This window comes from Falco rusticolus, chromosome 5, assembly GCF_015220075.1.
Source record: "Falco rusticolus isolate bFalRus1 chromosome 5, bFalRus1.pri, whole genome shotgun sequence".
Taxonomy (NCBI): Eukaryota; Metazoa; Chordata; class Aves; order Falconiformes; family Falconidae; genus Falco; species Falco rusticolus.
The window spans coordinates 16,785,703-16,805,029 of record NC_051191.1 but is presented as its reverse complement, the minus strand read 5'-3'; the positions used below and the strand labels follow the sequence as shown (position 1 = coordinate 16,805,029).

General features: G+C 37.2%; 1 protein-coding gene across 1 annotated transcript in view; it reads right to left on the bottom strand.

The window, feature by feature from the left end:
* Nucleotides 1–19,327, bottom strand: part of CCDC146 (coiled-coil domain containing 146) — a 64,384-nt gene that overhangs the window by 24,170 nt on the left and 20,887 nt on the right. Inside the window, 2 exon segments of the mRNA XM_037387494.1 lie at nucleotides 6,103–6,312; nucleotides 11,178–11,260. Coding sequence (XP_037243391.1) covers nucleotides 6,103–6,312; nucleotides 11,178–11,260 — 293 coding nt within the window.

The window sequence follows — 19,327 nt, the reverse complement described above, 5'->3', positions numbered from 1 at the left end:
AACCCGATTCCTCTTAGTCTTACCACGTCCTGCAAGGATGCATTTATGCCTCATTCACCCTTGTCTTTACACTAGCAGAGTATAACAGGTCAGATGGCACCCTACACCCACAGTTCATCCCAACCTCAGAAAACAAAATTTTAACATGGAAATGAGGCAAAACGGAAGAGGAGGTGGGTTATAGACCCACAAAGACACCACACATCAAGTAAAGTGCAGTTGCTAGTGAAAACTTTCTTCTTCTTTTGAGTGATTGTTCACACACACATTCACACTGTAAACAACTTGAAGTGAAGCTCCTCAAATCTGAACAGACTCCATATAAAAAAAGTCCTGAAAAGTGACAGTGGTTGTAGACTGGTAAGTCTAAAAACTAATTTGAATTCCACTGGTGTTCAAACACCCACAGAGGGAATGAGCTTGCAAAAAAAAAAATCTTTGAAAGAAAAAAGTTGAATGTATTTATCAATGACTGAATTTATCAGACTTCCCCAAAAATGGACAAAATTAATTCTGTGATAGGAGTTTTGTTTTGGTCTGCTCCTGTGTACTGTGCCCATAAACTACAACTGAGAATATTGTGTTCGGATGCCACGTGGGTCACACACAGTGTTTGCACTTACCGTCAGGTTGTCTAAATGTATAAATATGTTAATAAGGACAATTCATATTCCTCACACATTTTGGCAGGATTCCTAGATGAAGTCCTTAAGACTGGCATAATCACACTAACTAAATGAATGTCCACTTTGCACAAATACCCGTAACAGTTTGCCACAAAAAATTATTAAATAAGTCCTGTGCAAACTGATTAAAGAGGTACTGCATTACTTGTCATCGTCTGTGCTGTGCCCTCTTTAATATCATGTCAGATGATCAAAACACGAATCCCAAAACTCAAGAGAGCAAATTGTGACACTGTTTTTGGGGTGGTTTTTTTTCACATTCCTCCCTCATGAGGACAGATTCCTGTGGAGCCATTCCAGTTTCACAACAAAGACTTTTCCATCCAGCAGAAGTAAAATGATTTGAACACCTCATTTTCTGTGACATAAACAAAGGCAATACTGAACAGCAAGCACCAAGTTACCTTAAAAGGTGGCAGACCAACTACTTCCACACAAAAAACAGCGAAGGTGTGAAAAGGGGTGAAAGAAAGAAGTTAAACGTCTCCCTTTTGAGCAATGAGTTTGGTCCAGCTGCCCATACCCAAAAGTTAAAGACAGGTAGCACTACGCTAACACAGCCAGACTTCCTTACTGTCAGGGATAAAAGCAGGAACCTCCAAAGGGCAGGTCATCTGACATCCCAGGTGCTTATTTTAGGATGAGAAAAATTACCAGTTGAAGATAACATATTTCTTTCTGTTGACTCTAAAGGGAGATCAGGATGATAAACTCAGATTAAGAAATCAAATAAGATTCTTCAAAGATTTCAAGGTCAGTTTCTGATTTAAGAGCTATATGGACACAGAAGCTTAATGTAAGACTAGCAGAGAAAATCTGGTACTTCCATTTAGCATATGAATCTTGTAATTTGTGATATACAGACATTAGCCTCATGACTTCCTGTAAAATACTTAGACATCAATCACAACAACAAACACCAGAGCTGCAACTGGCTTTAGGCATTTAATAATTCCCATTGTTTTATAGCCCTTCTTTGATTGGTGTATTTTTCAATGTGTGGTTTTTATTATTATTGTTGTTATACCTATAGCAACATACATAACAAAAAGAATATGAAACTCGTAAGATTAGACATTAATGTTTGCATATGTTTTTCACATTGCTTTACTTATTTTCGTGAAGCTTAATAGCAGTACTGTACATGAAAAGCTATCATGGATGCAGATGTAATGAGTTAGAAAAAAGCACTTGGAAAATTGGAGCATTAATGAAAATACATTCCAGACTTTTCCCTGCAAGATGTCTACAGCTGCAAACTGACACAGAAATAAAAAAATTAACTCAGAGAGATTAAGAAATCTAGTGGTAGTTGTCAACAAAGGTCCATTTCAGTTCCTCAGCTCACCAAATAGCCAGAACGTTATCATTACAAATCACATCATGCAAAAAATTGAACTCTTTCACCACCTCTGACACATAGCTGAGATTGCTGAGGAATCCACAGAAAGTGCTCAGCACCTCACAACTAAAATCTAGTGACTGCAAGTAGAAAATTTCACAGCTGACAAGCTGCTAGCATGAGATTCTTGTAAGGCTCCTAGCTGTAATTAGTTTGTGTGTAGTGGCGAATACAGCCACAAGACTAGTTGATAACAACTTCAACTGTAACTCAACTTATTTTACTTATGCCTTGTAATTTTTTACTAGAAAACCTATGGACAAAAGCTTAACTTTTCACTTTTTATTACTGAGTGACTAATCCTGAAATAATTAAAAGCATTGAAATAATCTCCATATTTGCAATGCTTTTACAAGGACAAACTCAGTTTTGCAATCCTGACTTGCATGCCAGTTAGAACAAACCCTTGCTGATCACATCGATCCTTTCCTTGTTCTTGTGCTAATGTGATTTTTTGGTCTATATTTTCATTCACTGAGGATTGTTCAGTCCCAGTTATATAAGAAACTTCATGGTTCTGGATGTATTTGTACCAGAACTGAACTGAGATCACTATTTTACTTTATTACACTTGCCTAATAGTTTTTGGGAGGAAGAAAACTCCTGGAATCAGCTCTGACTCTGCGGTAGTGGCCCAAATTTTATAACCTCAGTGAAATCCTTCCAGCTCTTGTTCCCCTTCTATGCTGAGCACTGAGGCAGACACACTAGCAACAAAGCCAGTACAACCACATACAGCAGAACAGCAACACAAACTGGAAGAGGAGGCACATACCTACAGTGGGAATACACCACACCCATGCAGTCACCCTCAGGGTGACTTTCCCAACAGCTGATGTATCAGAACTACTTCTGAATACCTCACATATCTGTTCATGAAAAAAGTCACAAAATTTCTGAAAACCTGCTGATACCACAGTGCTGAAAGCAATTTAAATTTACTCTTGGCATGTTGACTACTCATTGGAACATTACAGAATTAAAAGAGAAGATAAAATATCACCTTCAGCTGTTGAAAAACGTATCTGATCTGGACAAAAACTTGTTTACAGAGGCAAGCAAATAGGAAAAGAAATATGGAAAATATTGAATATTAGGATCTCAAGACAAAAACATACTTTGCTAATGTTATGGTATATCTATAAGCTCAAGAGAAAAAAAATACTATTGTCAGATTTGAATCCGAGTGCAAAAAGGGTGCTAAATGCCCTTACCTATCAGAGAAAGTGAACTGAGGCAGGAAGTAAAGGCAGCAGAGACTAGAGATGCTTCAAAGAAAGGCTTACAGTAACAGGGAAGCCGAAGACCTCAGAAACTCTCTCTTGCTTCCAGCTCAGCAGTATTTCCGAGTAGACAAGATCCAAGACTTCTAAGAAAAGGACAAAGCAATAGATAAGAGACACAGATATTCCCATCCAAAGCTATTCTGCTCCATGTACCCCACCTGCCATACATAAGAAGGTAAATAAGCGATATGTTTGTTTTCAGAGTAAACAGCCATTAGTCATAATTCCCAATGAGTTTACTTGTAAGTGCCAAGCACAGCTGGGACTGTATTAACACAGTTGGACAACAAGGAAAACTGTGCTCCAGAGAGATCAAGGGCCAAGAGAGGCTGGACCACGAGTTTCTATTCTCCTGAGAAATGAAGTAAACCAAGCAGTCACCTAACAGCAAATTTGTACTATCTTTGATGCAGCTTCCTCTCTGTCTGTGACACCACCCATGCACACAAGTATTTCAGAAGATACTGCTTTCTTATTCATATACAATCATCAGGCATATAGATCTTCATTTTACACCAGTGTTACTATTAAATCAGCTGCTACTCACAACTCTATTCTGGACATTCATTTTCAGTAGCTTTCAGAGGCACCAAACCCAGCCCTTTGTTAGAAACATATATGCACATCCATTATCTGTTTTTCTTCATGGCTCATTTCTGATTTCCCCACTACATTCACTCATCCATCCCCACATATTCTGCCAGTCCTGTTCATTTACACTACTCCCAATATTAAAATCCCTTTAATTTCTGGAAAGCAGTTACCTTCTTTCCCAATAAACAAATCCACACATAAGCAAGGCACATCCTCCTCACTTCAAACCCACAACAAACTTAAGACCCAATTGCAGGGTTCCAAACAATGAACTAAATTACCTGCTGCTCTTAAGTTTAGAAAGTTGACAAATTAAGCTGGAGTGGGGGGATGATGATGCGAAAGAGATCTGTCAAACCATCCTGCAGCAGCGCAAATTAACAGAGAATCAGATGTTCACTGTCTCATCCAACACAAAAACTACAGGGCATGAAATGAAGCTGGTAGGAGTCAGATTCAGAAAAGAAAGGAGGTGCCAGTTCTTGTGTAGTTAATCTGTGGAACTCATTGCTTTGGGTGTTGCAATGCCAGAAGTTTATATAGCTGAGGAGGAGACAGGAAAAGTTCAAGGAATAGGGGTCAGCTGAGGATTCCTAAATACAAAGGAGTGTATTTGGCTTCTTAAATCCCTGGATCACAAATGGCTGGGGGCTGCACTTTTGGTCGCCGTTAGATACTGTGCCACATGGACCTCCGGTCAGACTGTACAGCTGGTTTTGATCTCGTGCAGTACATAAGAGCAAACAGAGGAAGTTTCTTGTTAAAGTGAAAGAACATTTTTCACAGTGTGACTAACCCCAAAAGTGTATTTTTTATTCTGCAAGGTAGGATATTCAATTCAGATATAAAATTAATGCAGTAAATGTGCAAGGGTATTTGAAACAATACCTGAACTGCATTTTGTGTAGGACAGAAATCTTCTTCTAACTAGAGGTAGAAAATAAGAGTATGAGTAAATATCCCCTAAACATATAAAATCCCATCATTTTTTGGAAAAGTGATGCAAAATCAGTGAAAAATGTTCATAAAATACGAGGACAAATGGGTAAAAAGCATGATATTTTGAAGAGCTCATTTCTAAACTTCTTGGAAATTGCAATAAATTCTGTATTTAATAATTACTTCAGGAAACTTCATGTTGCTTAGTTATCTCATAGCAAATAATACTTTCCAGATGCTTTCCATGTTTTTTTATTTCTCCTGCTCCCAATTTGCTTCATTCTCAAGTTTCTTTCTCTATTAGAGCAAACACTTGGCCCTAAAAAAAAATAAGAAAGAACTGCCAGAAAAATCTGCTCTGTGCAGTTTGTACAGTGCCCCTGCTCTCCTTGCAGAAAAATAGTTTTAACTATTAAGTGTAACTGAGCTGCTGACATTATTTATTTGTATTTATATACATCAACTACACTACAGGTGGACTGAAGATGGGTAAAATTAGCAAGCACCCCACAAAAAGACAATATGAGTTCATCTCCATAGCTACGTATTTTGAAAAATGCAACAGTACTCTTTGTACTTCTATTAAAGCTTCAAGTACAATGCACTCACATATGCAGATAATTAAAATATATACAATATCAAGCTTATTCTGGACTTTTTTCCTTTTACAGAAATGTCAAGTATTCACTTCTTTCATGGCAAATTTCTCATTTTTCCAACATGAGAATACACAAGTACTTCTCCTTTAAATACCTGAATAGAAAAACTTGGGTACATTGTGATTCTGATGTTAAAAATAGCCTTGGGTTTATTTATGACATTGTTTCTATAAAATCTCAGTCACCAGGTCTCTAAGACGCTTCCATCATTTGTATTAAAGGTGCCCAAGAATGGAAGTGTTCTTGTTGATTTTGCCTACCTAAACATTAATCATGAAATGCAGTAAATTTTAACCAGCATTTCAAAGGACACCATTGCATGCCCTAAAATTAAAATTATTTACAAATCTTGCACCAGGGTAATTTCATTCATCACTGAAATGTTGCTGTTAATAGGGAAAGTTTGTGGCAACTTATTTAACAACAGCCATCAAGAAATGTGTTCATGTAAGACTGAGAGAAGATTGAATTATATTCTGTTATTCTTTCTAGATAAGCTATGATAAAATTAGCAGTGTTTGACCACTGTCACCTACCATTCCATCTGGAACTGAATTTCACACTCTCTTTCTTTAATAGCACTGTATTCATTTTGGCAACTAAGAAGTTGTTGCCTTATTTGGGAAACTTCACTGGAGGATTCTTCAGGGAACTGTTCTGCTTTTTCCAGTTCATGTTGTTGTTGTTCCAGTACTACACTGAGACGTCTGGCTTCCTGCAACAGCTGGATCTCAGATTCCTGTAAACTACATTAAACAGAAGAAATTAGAACTAGGCAATGAGAAGCATAACCTTTGTATTTATACTTCTTTACCTACCTGTAATATTTAATTCAAGGTTTTCAAGATGAGACAGGATTAAGTCCTAAAAGTCTGGTCTGACCTCCTAGTTGACCCTGCCTTGAACAGCAGGTTGGACCAGAGACCTTCTGAGGTCTGTTCAAACCAGAATTATCCTCTGATGCCATGAGAGCAGTGGAATCTGATGTGAAGGTTTTTTTCTGCATACCTAGAATTGGAGTGGGATTCATCTCATCTAATTTTAACCAGATGAAAGACAGTTAGTTAGTCTTAATTTGTTTGCCTAGCACCTCCTAGAAACAGTGAAGAGACAGGGATTTTGTTTTTTCCTAAGTACTAAAGTCTAGATCTGAATCGGTGTGGGGACCAATAACAGGTAAGTATTCACCAGGACAAGGCACAGTCTGGGCTATATGACACCTTCAAGTCCTTAGTAAATATTGGGACACCTACCCAAAGCCGAATTGCATGTTGCCATTACTGTAGTGTTACCAGTGTCTGAAGTAACTCATTTAATGATACACAAGCTGCAAATACATTTGTGGACTTCTGTGGAAGCTTGTTATAATGCTTATAGACATGATCAATTATCTGATCTGACTTATCGCTGAAGTCTAGCTTCAAAGAAATAACAAACTGTAACACTCTGTCAGCATTAGGAGACTGGTATTCATAATATACTTAGGAACCTACGTGACAATAGCTGAATAATAGTAAAAGCAGCTAGTGAAATACATTTATTATTATGGAAATGTCTTAAAGGGAACTACAGTATAAAAATTCATATACAATGCACAACATATAAACCTGTTCTTTATGCTACAGAAATAATTGTGTATGCTTTCTCTATTTTACCCCATTAAAACTTTTATATAATGATATACTGAAATTAGACAGAAATTATGTGGAAGAATAAAGAAATCTATTATTAATTAAAATATAATCCATTTTAATATTTTTTAAAACAAAGGAATGTAGAATCTCCCATATTGAAAAACTCTGTACATAAATTTTAGCTCAAAGATTGTATTTATGGCTTAGCAACAAAAACACCATTATGTATCATACTGAAGAACAGACTTGAGATGGTAACTATAAAACCACAAAATATACAACTGACTATACTGCACAAACAGACCTGAAATAATACAGCAGAAGAACTTTTGTTTTGTGTAACATTTCTACTTAGATACCCACTTCCTTTTTTAAATTAGAAAATAAGAAAACCACAGACTTCAACAGGAAACAAGAGTGTGCCTTTATCACGAACAAATAAGTTATTCTGTGATGTATTTACATAGTAACTTTTTAACAGAAAAATAAATTGACTTATTGACATAAGATCTTGTACAATATTTAGATCTTCTTATAGTCAAACAGAATGTATGCTGGCTTAGGATAAAATATAATTGGTTGTAGTATAACACATTAATTTAAAATGTAATTCTTTACTGCGAAGGTGGTGAGTCACTGGAACAGAACTTGCTCAAGAAGCTGTGGGTGCCCCATCCCTGGAAGTGTTCCAGGCCAGGCTGGATGGGGCTTTGAGCAACCTGGTCTAGTTTTGAGCAACCTAGTCTGCACATGGCAGGGGGGTTGGAACTGGATGATCTTCAAGGTCCCTTCCAACCCAAACCATTCTATAATTCTATAACAATTCTTACATAAAACATAAACTTTACATAAAATTACACAAACACCTAAGTTCTTCCATAAAAACAAAATTCTTAATATTTATTTTTTTCAAGATAATAAAAAATAAAAATAGAAACAAGAATTGAGTGATGAAGCTAGACCAGATCTTGGTCACTACAGACACTAACAGTATTTTTTCATGGGAGTATTTAAATTTAATAGAAGACAATGAAGAAATAACTGGACATCTATACAATGCAGACATCTAGAATCACATGAGTACAAAAGTAGTCTTGCCAAGTCTGACATGGCAGCATTGAATTTGTGAAGTGATTAATGATTTAACAGAGGCTTACAAAAGTAAGATTCCCAAACTGTCAATGAACTATCGTTACCACCTGACTTTCTTATGGTGTATCAAAATATCCGTATTAGGTACCTAAATTGAGATAATAACAATAAAAATTTACAATTGGGCCACATGATTATGTGGCTAAATGGGTTTTCAGAACTTAAATAAGAACTCAGGCACATCAGGTGCATCTACACAGTCTCACTGCAAAGTGGATGGATGAGACAGTACCAGAACGGGCTGAGAGCCTGTTCCCAGAATTTCAGCTGCGCAGCAAACAAATTCAAAAGCACGTAACATCTTTGAAGAAGTTTATCAAAGATGTTATCTGCCAGGTGACATCTCTCAGCTTTTCAGAATGCCAAATTGCGCAAAACTGAAACCAGGAAGTAAAGTACCATTTACCACTAAACAAAGGACCATACTGTACACACAACTCTACTCTAGCAACAGCCCTGGAGTTTATCTGCATACAGACTAGCTGCAGATCATCACATTAGACAAATTTCTATTGTGTATCAGAGGAATTGGTAGTGTATCAGTGACATAGTTGTCACAGGGATCCAGCTGCTTAAGATGTGTAAGACTCTCTCCTTGAGATTTTTGTACACAACTAAAGGAAAGAGGAACACACACAGCTTGAAGGCCTCATCCAGTGTCATTGAAGGCCTCATCCAGTTTCCACATGACATTGTAACAGCACTGGGACAGATGGGGATTAAATTAGGAAGGAGATCAAATGCAACTGTAATATGTGAAAAAAATAAGTTCTTGATTCACAGAACTGTACCGCATGTTTAAGGGTGAAGAACTAAAAATTAAATCATGGTATTGATTCTGTGAAGGGTTCATTGTAGGAGAAAGATATACACACATACTGAACCTAACATCAGGATTCTCTTTATATCCAGTGGAGAAAACCAGACACTTGCAGATGTCCATAGAAGAAGGAAGCGTGTGGTCTCTGCTTCTTTCTATTGACCATTAAGGGACTCTAGATACCTAGTTCAATGTGCATGTCTACTGATGTTAACATATGGACAAGTGAATTCCACATTTCATGTCTGAAAAGTCCTTAAAATGTACTGGAGATCACAATCAATTTTTGGTAATCGATTTCCCTTGCTTTCTTTCAGCAGTAAGAGAAATTTATAAGCAGGAATTAGTACTTATTCATGCACTGGCATTTTGCTTTGATGCATGATTACATCTAAGTAAAGAATGTGACATGATTCTCACCAATTGACTTTCTTAAAGAAATACGGTAATTTCATATGCCTGTGAGAACCATGGAAAGAATGAGAGATGTAATCTACCATCTAACATTTTCATGCTTTTGGTGCATGGTGTTTACAGCAGTTTTATGTGTGACAGAAAAGACAGCTGAGTCCTGTTTTCACTCAGGCCATATTCCACTTATCGTCCTTATGTAAAATAATGTTCTAAACAAATGAATTAATATATAAAATAAAATATATAGTAATATGCTTGTATTTTTTCCAATCAAAGACTGATTTCAATCTAACACTGGCTAAAAGTCAATCAAGTTCAGCAGCTACTGGATTTCTACTTAAGCTTAGTTAACACCGACGTGGTAGAAACCTTCTCAATCAACTAATCCAAAATGCACATAGTATGTTTAGTTCTGAGCACTGAGAAAATGCTTCTTGAATTTTCTAGGGAGTTGAAGTGGTATAGGAGGGCTGGTTTTAATTTTACTTCCCAAAAATATTTGCTATGCAGTAGTATGAATAAAGTCAGATGACTTCTTACAGAGTCAGAGCCATATTCTCTCTATTTTATTAAGACAAAACTAGAAGACTCAGCTAACCTCAAGAAAAACTATGTTCAGGATTTTGTGAACCCCTTTTTAAATTACTTTATATTATTTAGCACTCGTCGCTATTCATAGTGTCAGGAGGCACACCAACTCCCAGCATAACCCAAGTAAGCAGGTATGACTTGAATTAGTTTTAGAATCCTTACGCTTTAGCTTCAATGACAGAATAGCCATGGTTGTCTTACAAGCAGAATTGCCATACGGATTTTGATGTCGACTTCCAGGAAAACCAGGCTAAAATATTGCTAATATGGTGGATATTATGGTACCTATTACAGAAATATAACAGATAGAATAATGCTGATCTTACTGACAATTACTGACAATTATGGATATACCATAAGTAATGTCAAAATGATTAGTCACAAATACTAATGTAGTATTGCAATATTTGCAATAGGACTGCTCTTGGTGGATATTATGGTACCTATTACAGAAATTTAACAGATATAATAATACTAACTTCTGAGTTTCATTTATACTTTGAAGCTTAGGGTTCTAACCTTCTAAATTTATTAGCAGTCCTGTATAATGTGACTGTCAATATTATCAGAGGGTAAAATTTTAGATGGGTCAGAGTAACTGTCCTTCTTAGAAATGAGCCTTTAGCTTCTTCAGTTGCTCTCTATGATATTAGCTCAGCAGGTCAGAGTCTTTCCATATATTACAATTCTAGCTACACGATCTTCAAATACATATTTATTTTAAACTTGTATATTGTCTGTTGCAGTTTGTGCTTCCCTCCATTGCCATTATTATGTTTATATTAAAACCAAAGATGTTGTTCAAACAAGTATTTAAATATCCCAAATTACCTTGAAAGTTCCTATTAAATAATATTATTTTTCAACCTTGTCTTTTTGCTTCCTTTTAATGAACGCTGTAAGAAAGCCTTGAATGATAATCAGGCATCACCATGAGCAGAAAATTACTTTAAATATGTAATGTTTTGGCTACTTAATATCTGAAAAAGGAATATTATACCTTATCACAGTCTTATGCAGCAGGGTGTACTTTCCCTTCAGCTCAGCTACTCTGGTGCCAGTGATTTTTCCAGCAGAAAATAGCTATGGAAGGGAAACAGACAGTTATGAAATCTCCTAAGCACTGATATTTTCATTCTGTTGCAACTTTTTATAACTACAACTGGCAGCCTTTTAGTTTATACAGTCTTCGGTAACATACCAAATCAAATACACAGCGAAATCAAATACACAGATGAAAAATGCTTATTTCATGATAATTCAAGGCATAAATATAAGGTTACAAACAATGTGTCTGTCACAAATACAGTGCTACCTGCACCACAATTTATTTTCTGATTTTCTGCCTGTATTAGTATTTCTTGATACTTCTGTCTTGACTTTGAACTCAGGCTCTAAATCACCTGTTTTCTACAACGCTTAACTGGTTCCATTTTGGTATACACCAGCTGGCCTGCACAGGTGAAACTGAGGCCTGAAGTGTCTCCACAGGCACTATGGTTGTAGGAAAGAAGAGCTGGGCTCCAGCTGGGTCACCCCCAGGCCACAGAATGCATTGCTTTATAGGCCTGGGCAGGCCTTTGGCAAACAGCAACATCAAACCACTCCACACACTCAGTACTACGAAACCTGCACGTGTGCGATTGCAGTGCACCCATCTCTTAGGTGATTCCTCAGTGTCTTGAGGGCAGTAATTTGGGCCAATGAGCCAGTCTCTCTTAATATAAATAGGAAACTGGACTAGGACCCTGATTTTGCCACTGGGAAATATCACAGCAGCAATGTGACAGTATCTCCTGTGATCATAGACTTAATTAAGTTGCAAAAGATCTCTAAGATCATCAGGTCCAACTGTTAATCCAGCACTGCCAAGTCCACCACTAAAACCATGTCCCTAAGCACCACATCTATACCACATCTTTTAAATACCTCCAGGGATGGTGACACAACTGCTTTTCTGGGCAGCCTGTTCCAATGCTTCAGCACCCTTTCAGGGAAGAAATTTTTCTTAACATCCAATCTAAACCCCCCATGGAGCAACTTGAGCCATTTCCTCTTGTCCTGTCGATTATCTGGGAGAAGAGACCGACCCCCACCTGCCTACAGCCTCCTGTCAGGGAGCTGCAGAGAGCAGTAAGGTCCCCCCTGAGCCCCCTCCTCTCCAGGCTGAACAGCCCCAGGTCCCCCAGCTGCTCCTCACCAGACTTGTGCCCCAGACCCTTCACCAGCTGCGTTGCCCCTCTCGGGACACGCTCCAGCCCCTCAACGTCCCTCCTGAAGTGAGGGGCCCAAAGCTGAACCCCGTGTTCGAGGTGCGGCCTCACCAGTGCCCAGTGCAGGGGGACAGTCACTGCCCTGGTCCTGCTGGCCACGTTATTGCTGTGTGATATTTCTTTAGAAAGCCTTTTCTTCACCTTCTTTGGTTACAGGTAAGGAGAATCAGGTTAAACCTAAGTTTAAAATGTAAGGTGATCTGACTATGAAAGTCTATAGCTAGCCTTTTGGAGCAGCCAGCCAAATCTGCAACTTGTATGGGAACCTGCCAAGAAATTGGTTGTGCAGGTACTATCAGTGTCATATTCAACCCTTATATTTGACAAGGCTTCCACGGAAAGGCGTTTTTTTAAGCTGAACTACTGGCCATTTAAGAGATTCCTATGTGGGCTGTTCTGCAGATGCCATTTTCTTGAATATCCAGGAGAAACTATTCAGAATGAGTCCTACAGTCAAGAATCAGAACCCAAGTTAATATGTGAAAGGAAGTACACATTTTGTTTGTAACTGTTTGATTTATGTATTTTTTTTAATATCTACTGCAAAATATTTCATGGTAGTAAAGACAATTTTTGTTATCTAAGGCCCTGAGAAAAGGAAAGCTTTGTCTTCCATTTGTTTGTATGAGATTAAAGATAAGCAGATCTCAAATATTTATTTTGGCATCCTGTATGTTCTGAAGATACTGTTCACTGAAGTTCACAATACTAACTAGTTCTTCTGTGAGAAAGAAAATATTGCCATATCTCAACCCATTTATTTCTTAGCATCATATGTAGGTATAGTTGTGCTATTTGGGTGGTACCTCACTACCGTCCTTTCTCCATGCTCCTCTGATCTATATCTGTGACTTCCAGTTTTTCTTACCACTTAGCTTCCCACTGAAGACCTATGCCATGTTTGACAGCATTTCTGCAGAAATAAACTTACTTGTCCCTGAGGTTATTTCTTCTCCTTTATATCCATAAGCTTTTTACACCTTTTATACTTAATTTCTCAGTTTGGTTCAAAGCTAAAAGCTCTGTTCCAATAAGGCTGGTCCTACACAATGTGAAGACACATACCTTTGAGGACTACTTAAGACAGAGTGTATGGATAGCATACCAGCATTTCAAAGGGAGTGAGAATTCTGTGACAAGTATCATCACCGGATAGTTCCCATTACCACAGCTTTATTCAGAGAGCCATCAGAGTCATTGCTGGGCTACCCTGATCCCAGGATTTGTTATTTAAAGCCCAGCACACTGTTTTCTCCAAAATGCTTGGGAAGGCAGAAGGGAAAGAGGCAACCACGTGAAAGGAAGAAATATGGAAGGAGGAAGGAAAAGCATGAGCTTGCTGTAGAAAAATTGTGTTATTCACAGTGATAAAACCAGCTGAGGGATGATGCCCCTGATATACAGACACATACTGCTTTCAACGCTGCCTTTCCCACACAGGTGATAGCAAGTGACACGTAAATGAAGTTAACCTCAGAAGCTATTTTAGCTTAATCAGTGGATGCTCCTAGAAATTCACTGAACGCCCAGAATGGGGCTAGTAATTGTTTTCCTTACACATTTCTATCATGATGATGAATAGGAAACTCCCAGTCCCTGAATACATTGCCTATTGATAACAAAAATAAGAGAGAGGACTGGAATGACAGTAGGTACCCACTTGGACCTGGAAGTATGGCTGTGCACGGTCAGCAGAAAATGAGTAACAGCTTTTTGCAAAAGATACTGAAAATGAGTAATGGTCAAATTCTTATAGAGCCACTACTCAGTGGACAGTATAAAGGATAGAGTCTGACGTGTTTGCCTTCAGGTGGGCTGAGAAGTAAACAGTTTTTCAGCTGGGATGACTTTGGTTCTTACTAATATCTAGAATGGAACTAGAGCCAAGAAATTGATTGTCCTTCCATCTTCTGAACAGGCTATTCAGATTCCTGAAGCAAACTGCCTCTTGTGGCCATAGACATCCTCTATCTCAACAGCAAATTACAGTAACTATTAAAACAATTTTTCCTGTATAGTTTCTCCTCAGAGTATTTCACGCTTCATTCCATTGCACAGAAACACGCACATTTGGCCTTCTTGGCTTGTAATCACAAACCTTGCCAATTCCCTGTCTGTGGAGATATGTTTCTGCCTCTGATGTTCCATTCCAGATCATCTCCTTACATAACTTTGATATATTTTTGTCTACAAGGACAAATAGCTTACGGCTGAGAACAATGGAGAACAATGTTAGTTACTAAGTCTCTCTTTAGCCATCAAAATAGCATTTGGAAAACTGTAATCTAAGGGCAATAATCGCATTATCTTAACTTTGTAAAAATGTTTTTGCCTATTACATCTACCAGCTATTAAATAAAATTTATCCCATGTTCAGAATTTCCATTATAAAAGGCATATACAGTAGTTAGCAGAACCATGTTTTAAAATGCAGCACGATACAAGTGAATTTAAAAAATCTACTTGAAATGGATTAAGTGAATACTCACTTCCCTGATGCTTTTCACCTGATCTAGAATAAATTTGGTTTTGCAGGCATTTTACATGACAGAAGGCTGTATAGAAGGAGATATCTTGTACAAGGTATCTAACACATCAGACTTTCAGAAAAGAAATGCTTGCCAGAGAGCATTAATGTCTTGTATAAAGGTCAGTATTGAAGTCCCCAGATTCCTGTGAAATCTAATGCCAAGGGTCTTGGAAAGATTATGAAAAAAAATAAAGAAAGAAAATCTCAAAATGGCCCATCTTGCACATGTAACAAAAGACTACACTGATTAATTTGATTAATTCCTAATAGAAGCAACACAGAAATTCAGTGTAAAAAATAGAAAATATTCCTAACTCTTATTATTTGTAAAAATGCTTTAGTTTAAACAACATATGTTTGAATAAGTTCTGGGTTAACTCAAAAAACACTACACTTTGGCAGCAGTGACTGTAACAAATATTAGAGCTTCCAGATTTCAACTTTAAGGAAGTAAGCTTGCAAGTTAGTTCAAAAAAAGTCATCATTCAAGAACACTCAAAGAAAACAATGACAAAATAGTCAACAGCATCTATATATAAACATACATACACATATACAAACATAACATTTCTAAATGCATTTATATGATAATTTTTTTCTGGTCAGTTGGATCTGTATTAGCCACAATTCTGCAAAAAAAAAAAAAAAAAAAAGCTGTGTATGAGACTAATGTCCCAAGTTTAAAAAAGAAGTTTCATTTCACTCCTCCCCCTTCCCCTCAAGACACAGTCATAGTTCACTTCATAGCTTTGAGGCTCTCACGTTGCTGAGGTAAGTAAAACGGTAGTTCTTAGTTCAACAAATTCTGTTGCTACACTGAAAAGATAAAGAGCGAGTGAGAAGATGAAGTAGTAAGGGGAAAAAAAGAGCTTGTGAATAGCAACTGAGGATGTCTTTTCTCAGTCCTCTGTTAACCATAATGCCCTGGAAAGAACTGAGATAATTTTGTTATACTGGTGTTCTCAAATCTGGAGTTTGGAATATAGTCGGGTAAATATTCTTAAACTGTTGAGTCTTCCAATCCCTTTCCATGTCAGTTGTACTTAACCGTGTTTTGCTTTTCTCTGCTTTTCTTTCTCATTATACATGAGAATGAACTGAGACCCTGAACATTTTTAAACACACTCCAAATTGATAGATCATCTGGATAAACTGAAGTAAATTTTCCTTATCTAAATGGAGAATTATTGGAAAGTTGGATGAAGATTTGGCTGCTAACGAATGATTGCCTGGCAACTTTCTCCTTTCATTTTCCCCATACTCCCATAAATGTAACCACATAAACAGTATGGAAGTATGTATCTCATTACTGGATTTAGTTGTATCTTTCCCTTTTGATTTAAAATGTCTGTTATGTTTATGTTACCCTATTAAGTTACCCTTTCTTTTACTTCACACTCATCTTTAACAGATTAACATGAGTGTAATTTTCTAACTTTGTTACATTTTTTCATGTTACTTCACTATTTGAAGTTTGGCTTTTCTACCAGAAAAACTAAACATAACAAAACCAAACCAAACCCAAATTCTAAAACAAATTTGTTTCCTTTAATCAGTGAAAACTCCCATGAAATAAGGTACTGGATAATTCTCTCCTATGATAAAGACTGTGGAAGAATATTTTGCTGAAAAGGGAAGGGCATATCCTTCATATTTTTCTAGCAAGAAAAGATGGACTTTCTGGCTCTGGGCAGAAACGTTTTAAATACAGGAACCCATGAGAAAAAAACAGAAAATATTTCCTCTCAAATAGATGTTCTTTACACCTGCATAACTTTCTCTACACCCATAGCATTAATAAGTTCATATTTGCTTGCTACCAACAGCTCCCCATAAGAACTCTCCTCAAAATCTTTTGAAGAAAATTCCAAGAAAAAGTAAGCACAATCAGAGGTTACACACAATCTGAGGGAGATATTTTTTTATAGCCTTCCAGCTCAATTTCAGGTGCACTATCCCCTGGATGTAGGACCACAGTAATTTCTCCCAGACCAGAAGGCAGATATAGATGAGATGTTGGTAATAAATAGAAGATGTCAGAATATGAATGGGAATTAAAACTACGGAAGGGAGAGGACCCACCTGATAAATGAGGTACTCTTCCATGTGAGCAAAACTAGTGAAACCTGGCCTTAACTACATCAGCACCTCTTCACTCCTACATTCAGTGCAGCAGGCTTTTGCATTCGCCATTTTAACAGATCTTACTCAATCCTTTCTGATAGTGAACTCAAAGCAATAGACCAAGGAACTCATCTGGAATTTCAAAACAAGTTTTTTGTTAACTCAAATGTGATATAAATAAGAAATCTAAAAACTTTGACATTCCCTGTTTTTGATTTTAAGGCTCTTCAAGCTTCTTTTGGGAGTATCCAAACCTGGATAAAACCAAGCCAAATTTTAAACTTAAAAAGATGATACAATTTGAATGCTGGTCTAATTCCTTTCACTCTTTTGATAAAAAGCATCAAGAACAGCACCAAAGATAAATATAGCCACCACTATGAAAGTACTGATTAACATAAAATTACTCATAATTCTTACGAAAGTGAAACACTTGAAGGCTTCCTAGGAAACACTTAATTTCAACAGTCCCTAGAACCTCTGCACTTCAGAGAAATGATGGAGCTAACACATGTTTCTAATTATCTTTGCAGACACTGCAAAATAACTAAAATGTATTCTAAGCTCAAATGAAATAATAACACTTTCCATCTCTTCCTTCTAAGCTGTAGGTTTTGCAATTAAAACAAGACACTGTGACTACACTTAATGTTATTTTAACACATAGAATATCCATCATTTTACATTAATTTTGTTTATTTCAAACATCTGAAAGGTCTCATCCAACAACTCTTTTGCAACAACAGAAAAATATCAAGGAATAAATATATTTTATAGTTTGTATGCACTCAGGATTTCAGTACAGTATTAGCCACTTGGCAAATGGCTCTTCTGGCCAGTTTGCTATGTGAGGTTTGGAATTTCCTCTCTGTACTGTCTTTTTTGAAGAGCTTTTTTACCCTTTTTTGATAATATTTAAACATTCAGGTAAGAAAAAGGGTAAGTTTTCCTCTTTGAATAGAAAGCTTTCTATCCTCTGTCAAAATCCTTGTTGAGTCCTCAGTGTTTGGACACTTACTACATAGCTCAGGTGTTTCTTAGTCTGGGGAGAAGGCAACACTATCTCCCATTGCCTTTTCAGAGGTTATTTCTACATTGCAGGTGAGCAACAGGTACAAACATGCTATGACTGTTGCATTTCTAGCCATATTGCTGGCTATCAGTCTCCACAGAATCTAGTGCATCCTTTAGATGAGGTGAGCTGGGGATATCTGCTGGTGTTTGGTTTGCTTGTGTCTGGTATCTCCAAATTACTTAGACAAAAGCTTGGACCCACGATAATGCACTAAGGGAACTGAAGACTTGACTTAAGGTCAGGCCATTGCTCAGAGCAAGTTCAGTACTGAGCTAGCACTTGTGGCAGAACAGTGCAGAACTGTCTACACAGAAGTGGAAAACAAGGAGCATCTGCTCCAGGTCCTTAGCATCACTGCTGCCGTCAACTAGAACTGATAGAGATACGCTAACAATAAAATGAAGAAAAAAGTTAGCTAACTAAAAAGTAGCATACTACTTGGCTTCTTAAATGGCCAAATATAATAGTTCATATTGTTCTTAATTTCTGAGAATTTCTATGACTTCTCATTACTTCTGAAGATTATGCCCTGGCAACTTCAAGATGGGGCATGCAAAAATGAATGAAATACAATTAAAAGTCTATAGAGGTAGTATTTTTAACCTCTGTGGCAACAGGTTTATCTTAAAAAAAACCCCAAACAATAAACCTGCTCTAAAAACTGCTGGTCCCCATGCCAGAGAATTTAATGGTTTTAAGGACTTCTGTGACAAAATCATCTGATTCCCTGAACAATACCTAGGACAGTTTTTACCATCTTCACCACTTTTGCTACAGGGCTTGAAGGATGCACTTCATTTTCCAGAATGCTTTGTTTATACAGTTTTTATTACAACATATAGTAAAGCAAAAAATAAACTCCATATAATACACAAATGGAGTTGAGTCAGAAAAATTAAGGCTGGAAAGAACCTCTGGATGCCATTTAGCCCAACCTCCTGCTCAAAGCAGGGACAGCTTCAAATTTAGACTAGGTTACCTCAGGGCCCTGCCCTGTCAAACTACGAAAATGCCATGATTGAGTAAGGATGCAGTGGCTGAATAACTATTGCATCAGTTGGAAGGTAGTCTCTTTATTCTGCCGATTTATCAACAGCTCTCTTTACTTTTTACCCAAAAGAAGATAATGACTTGCCCTGAAGTATACT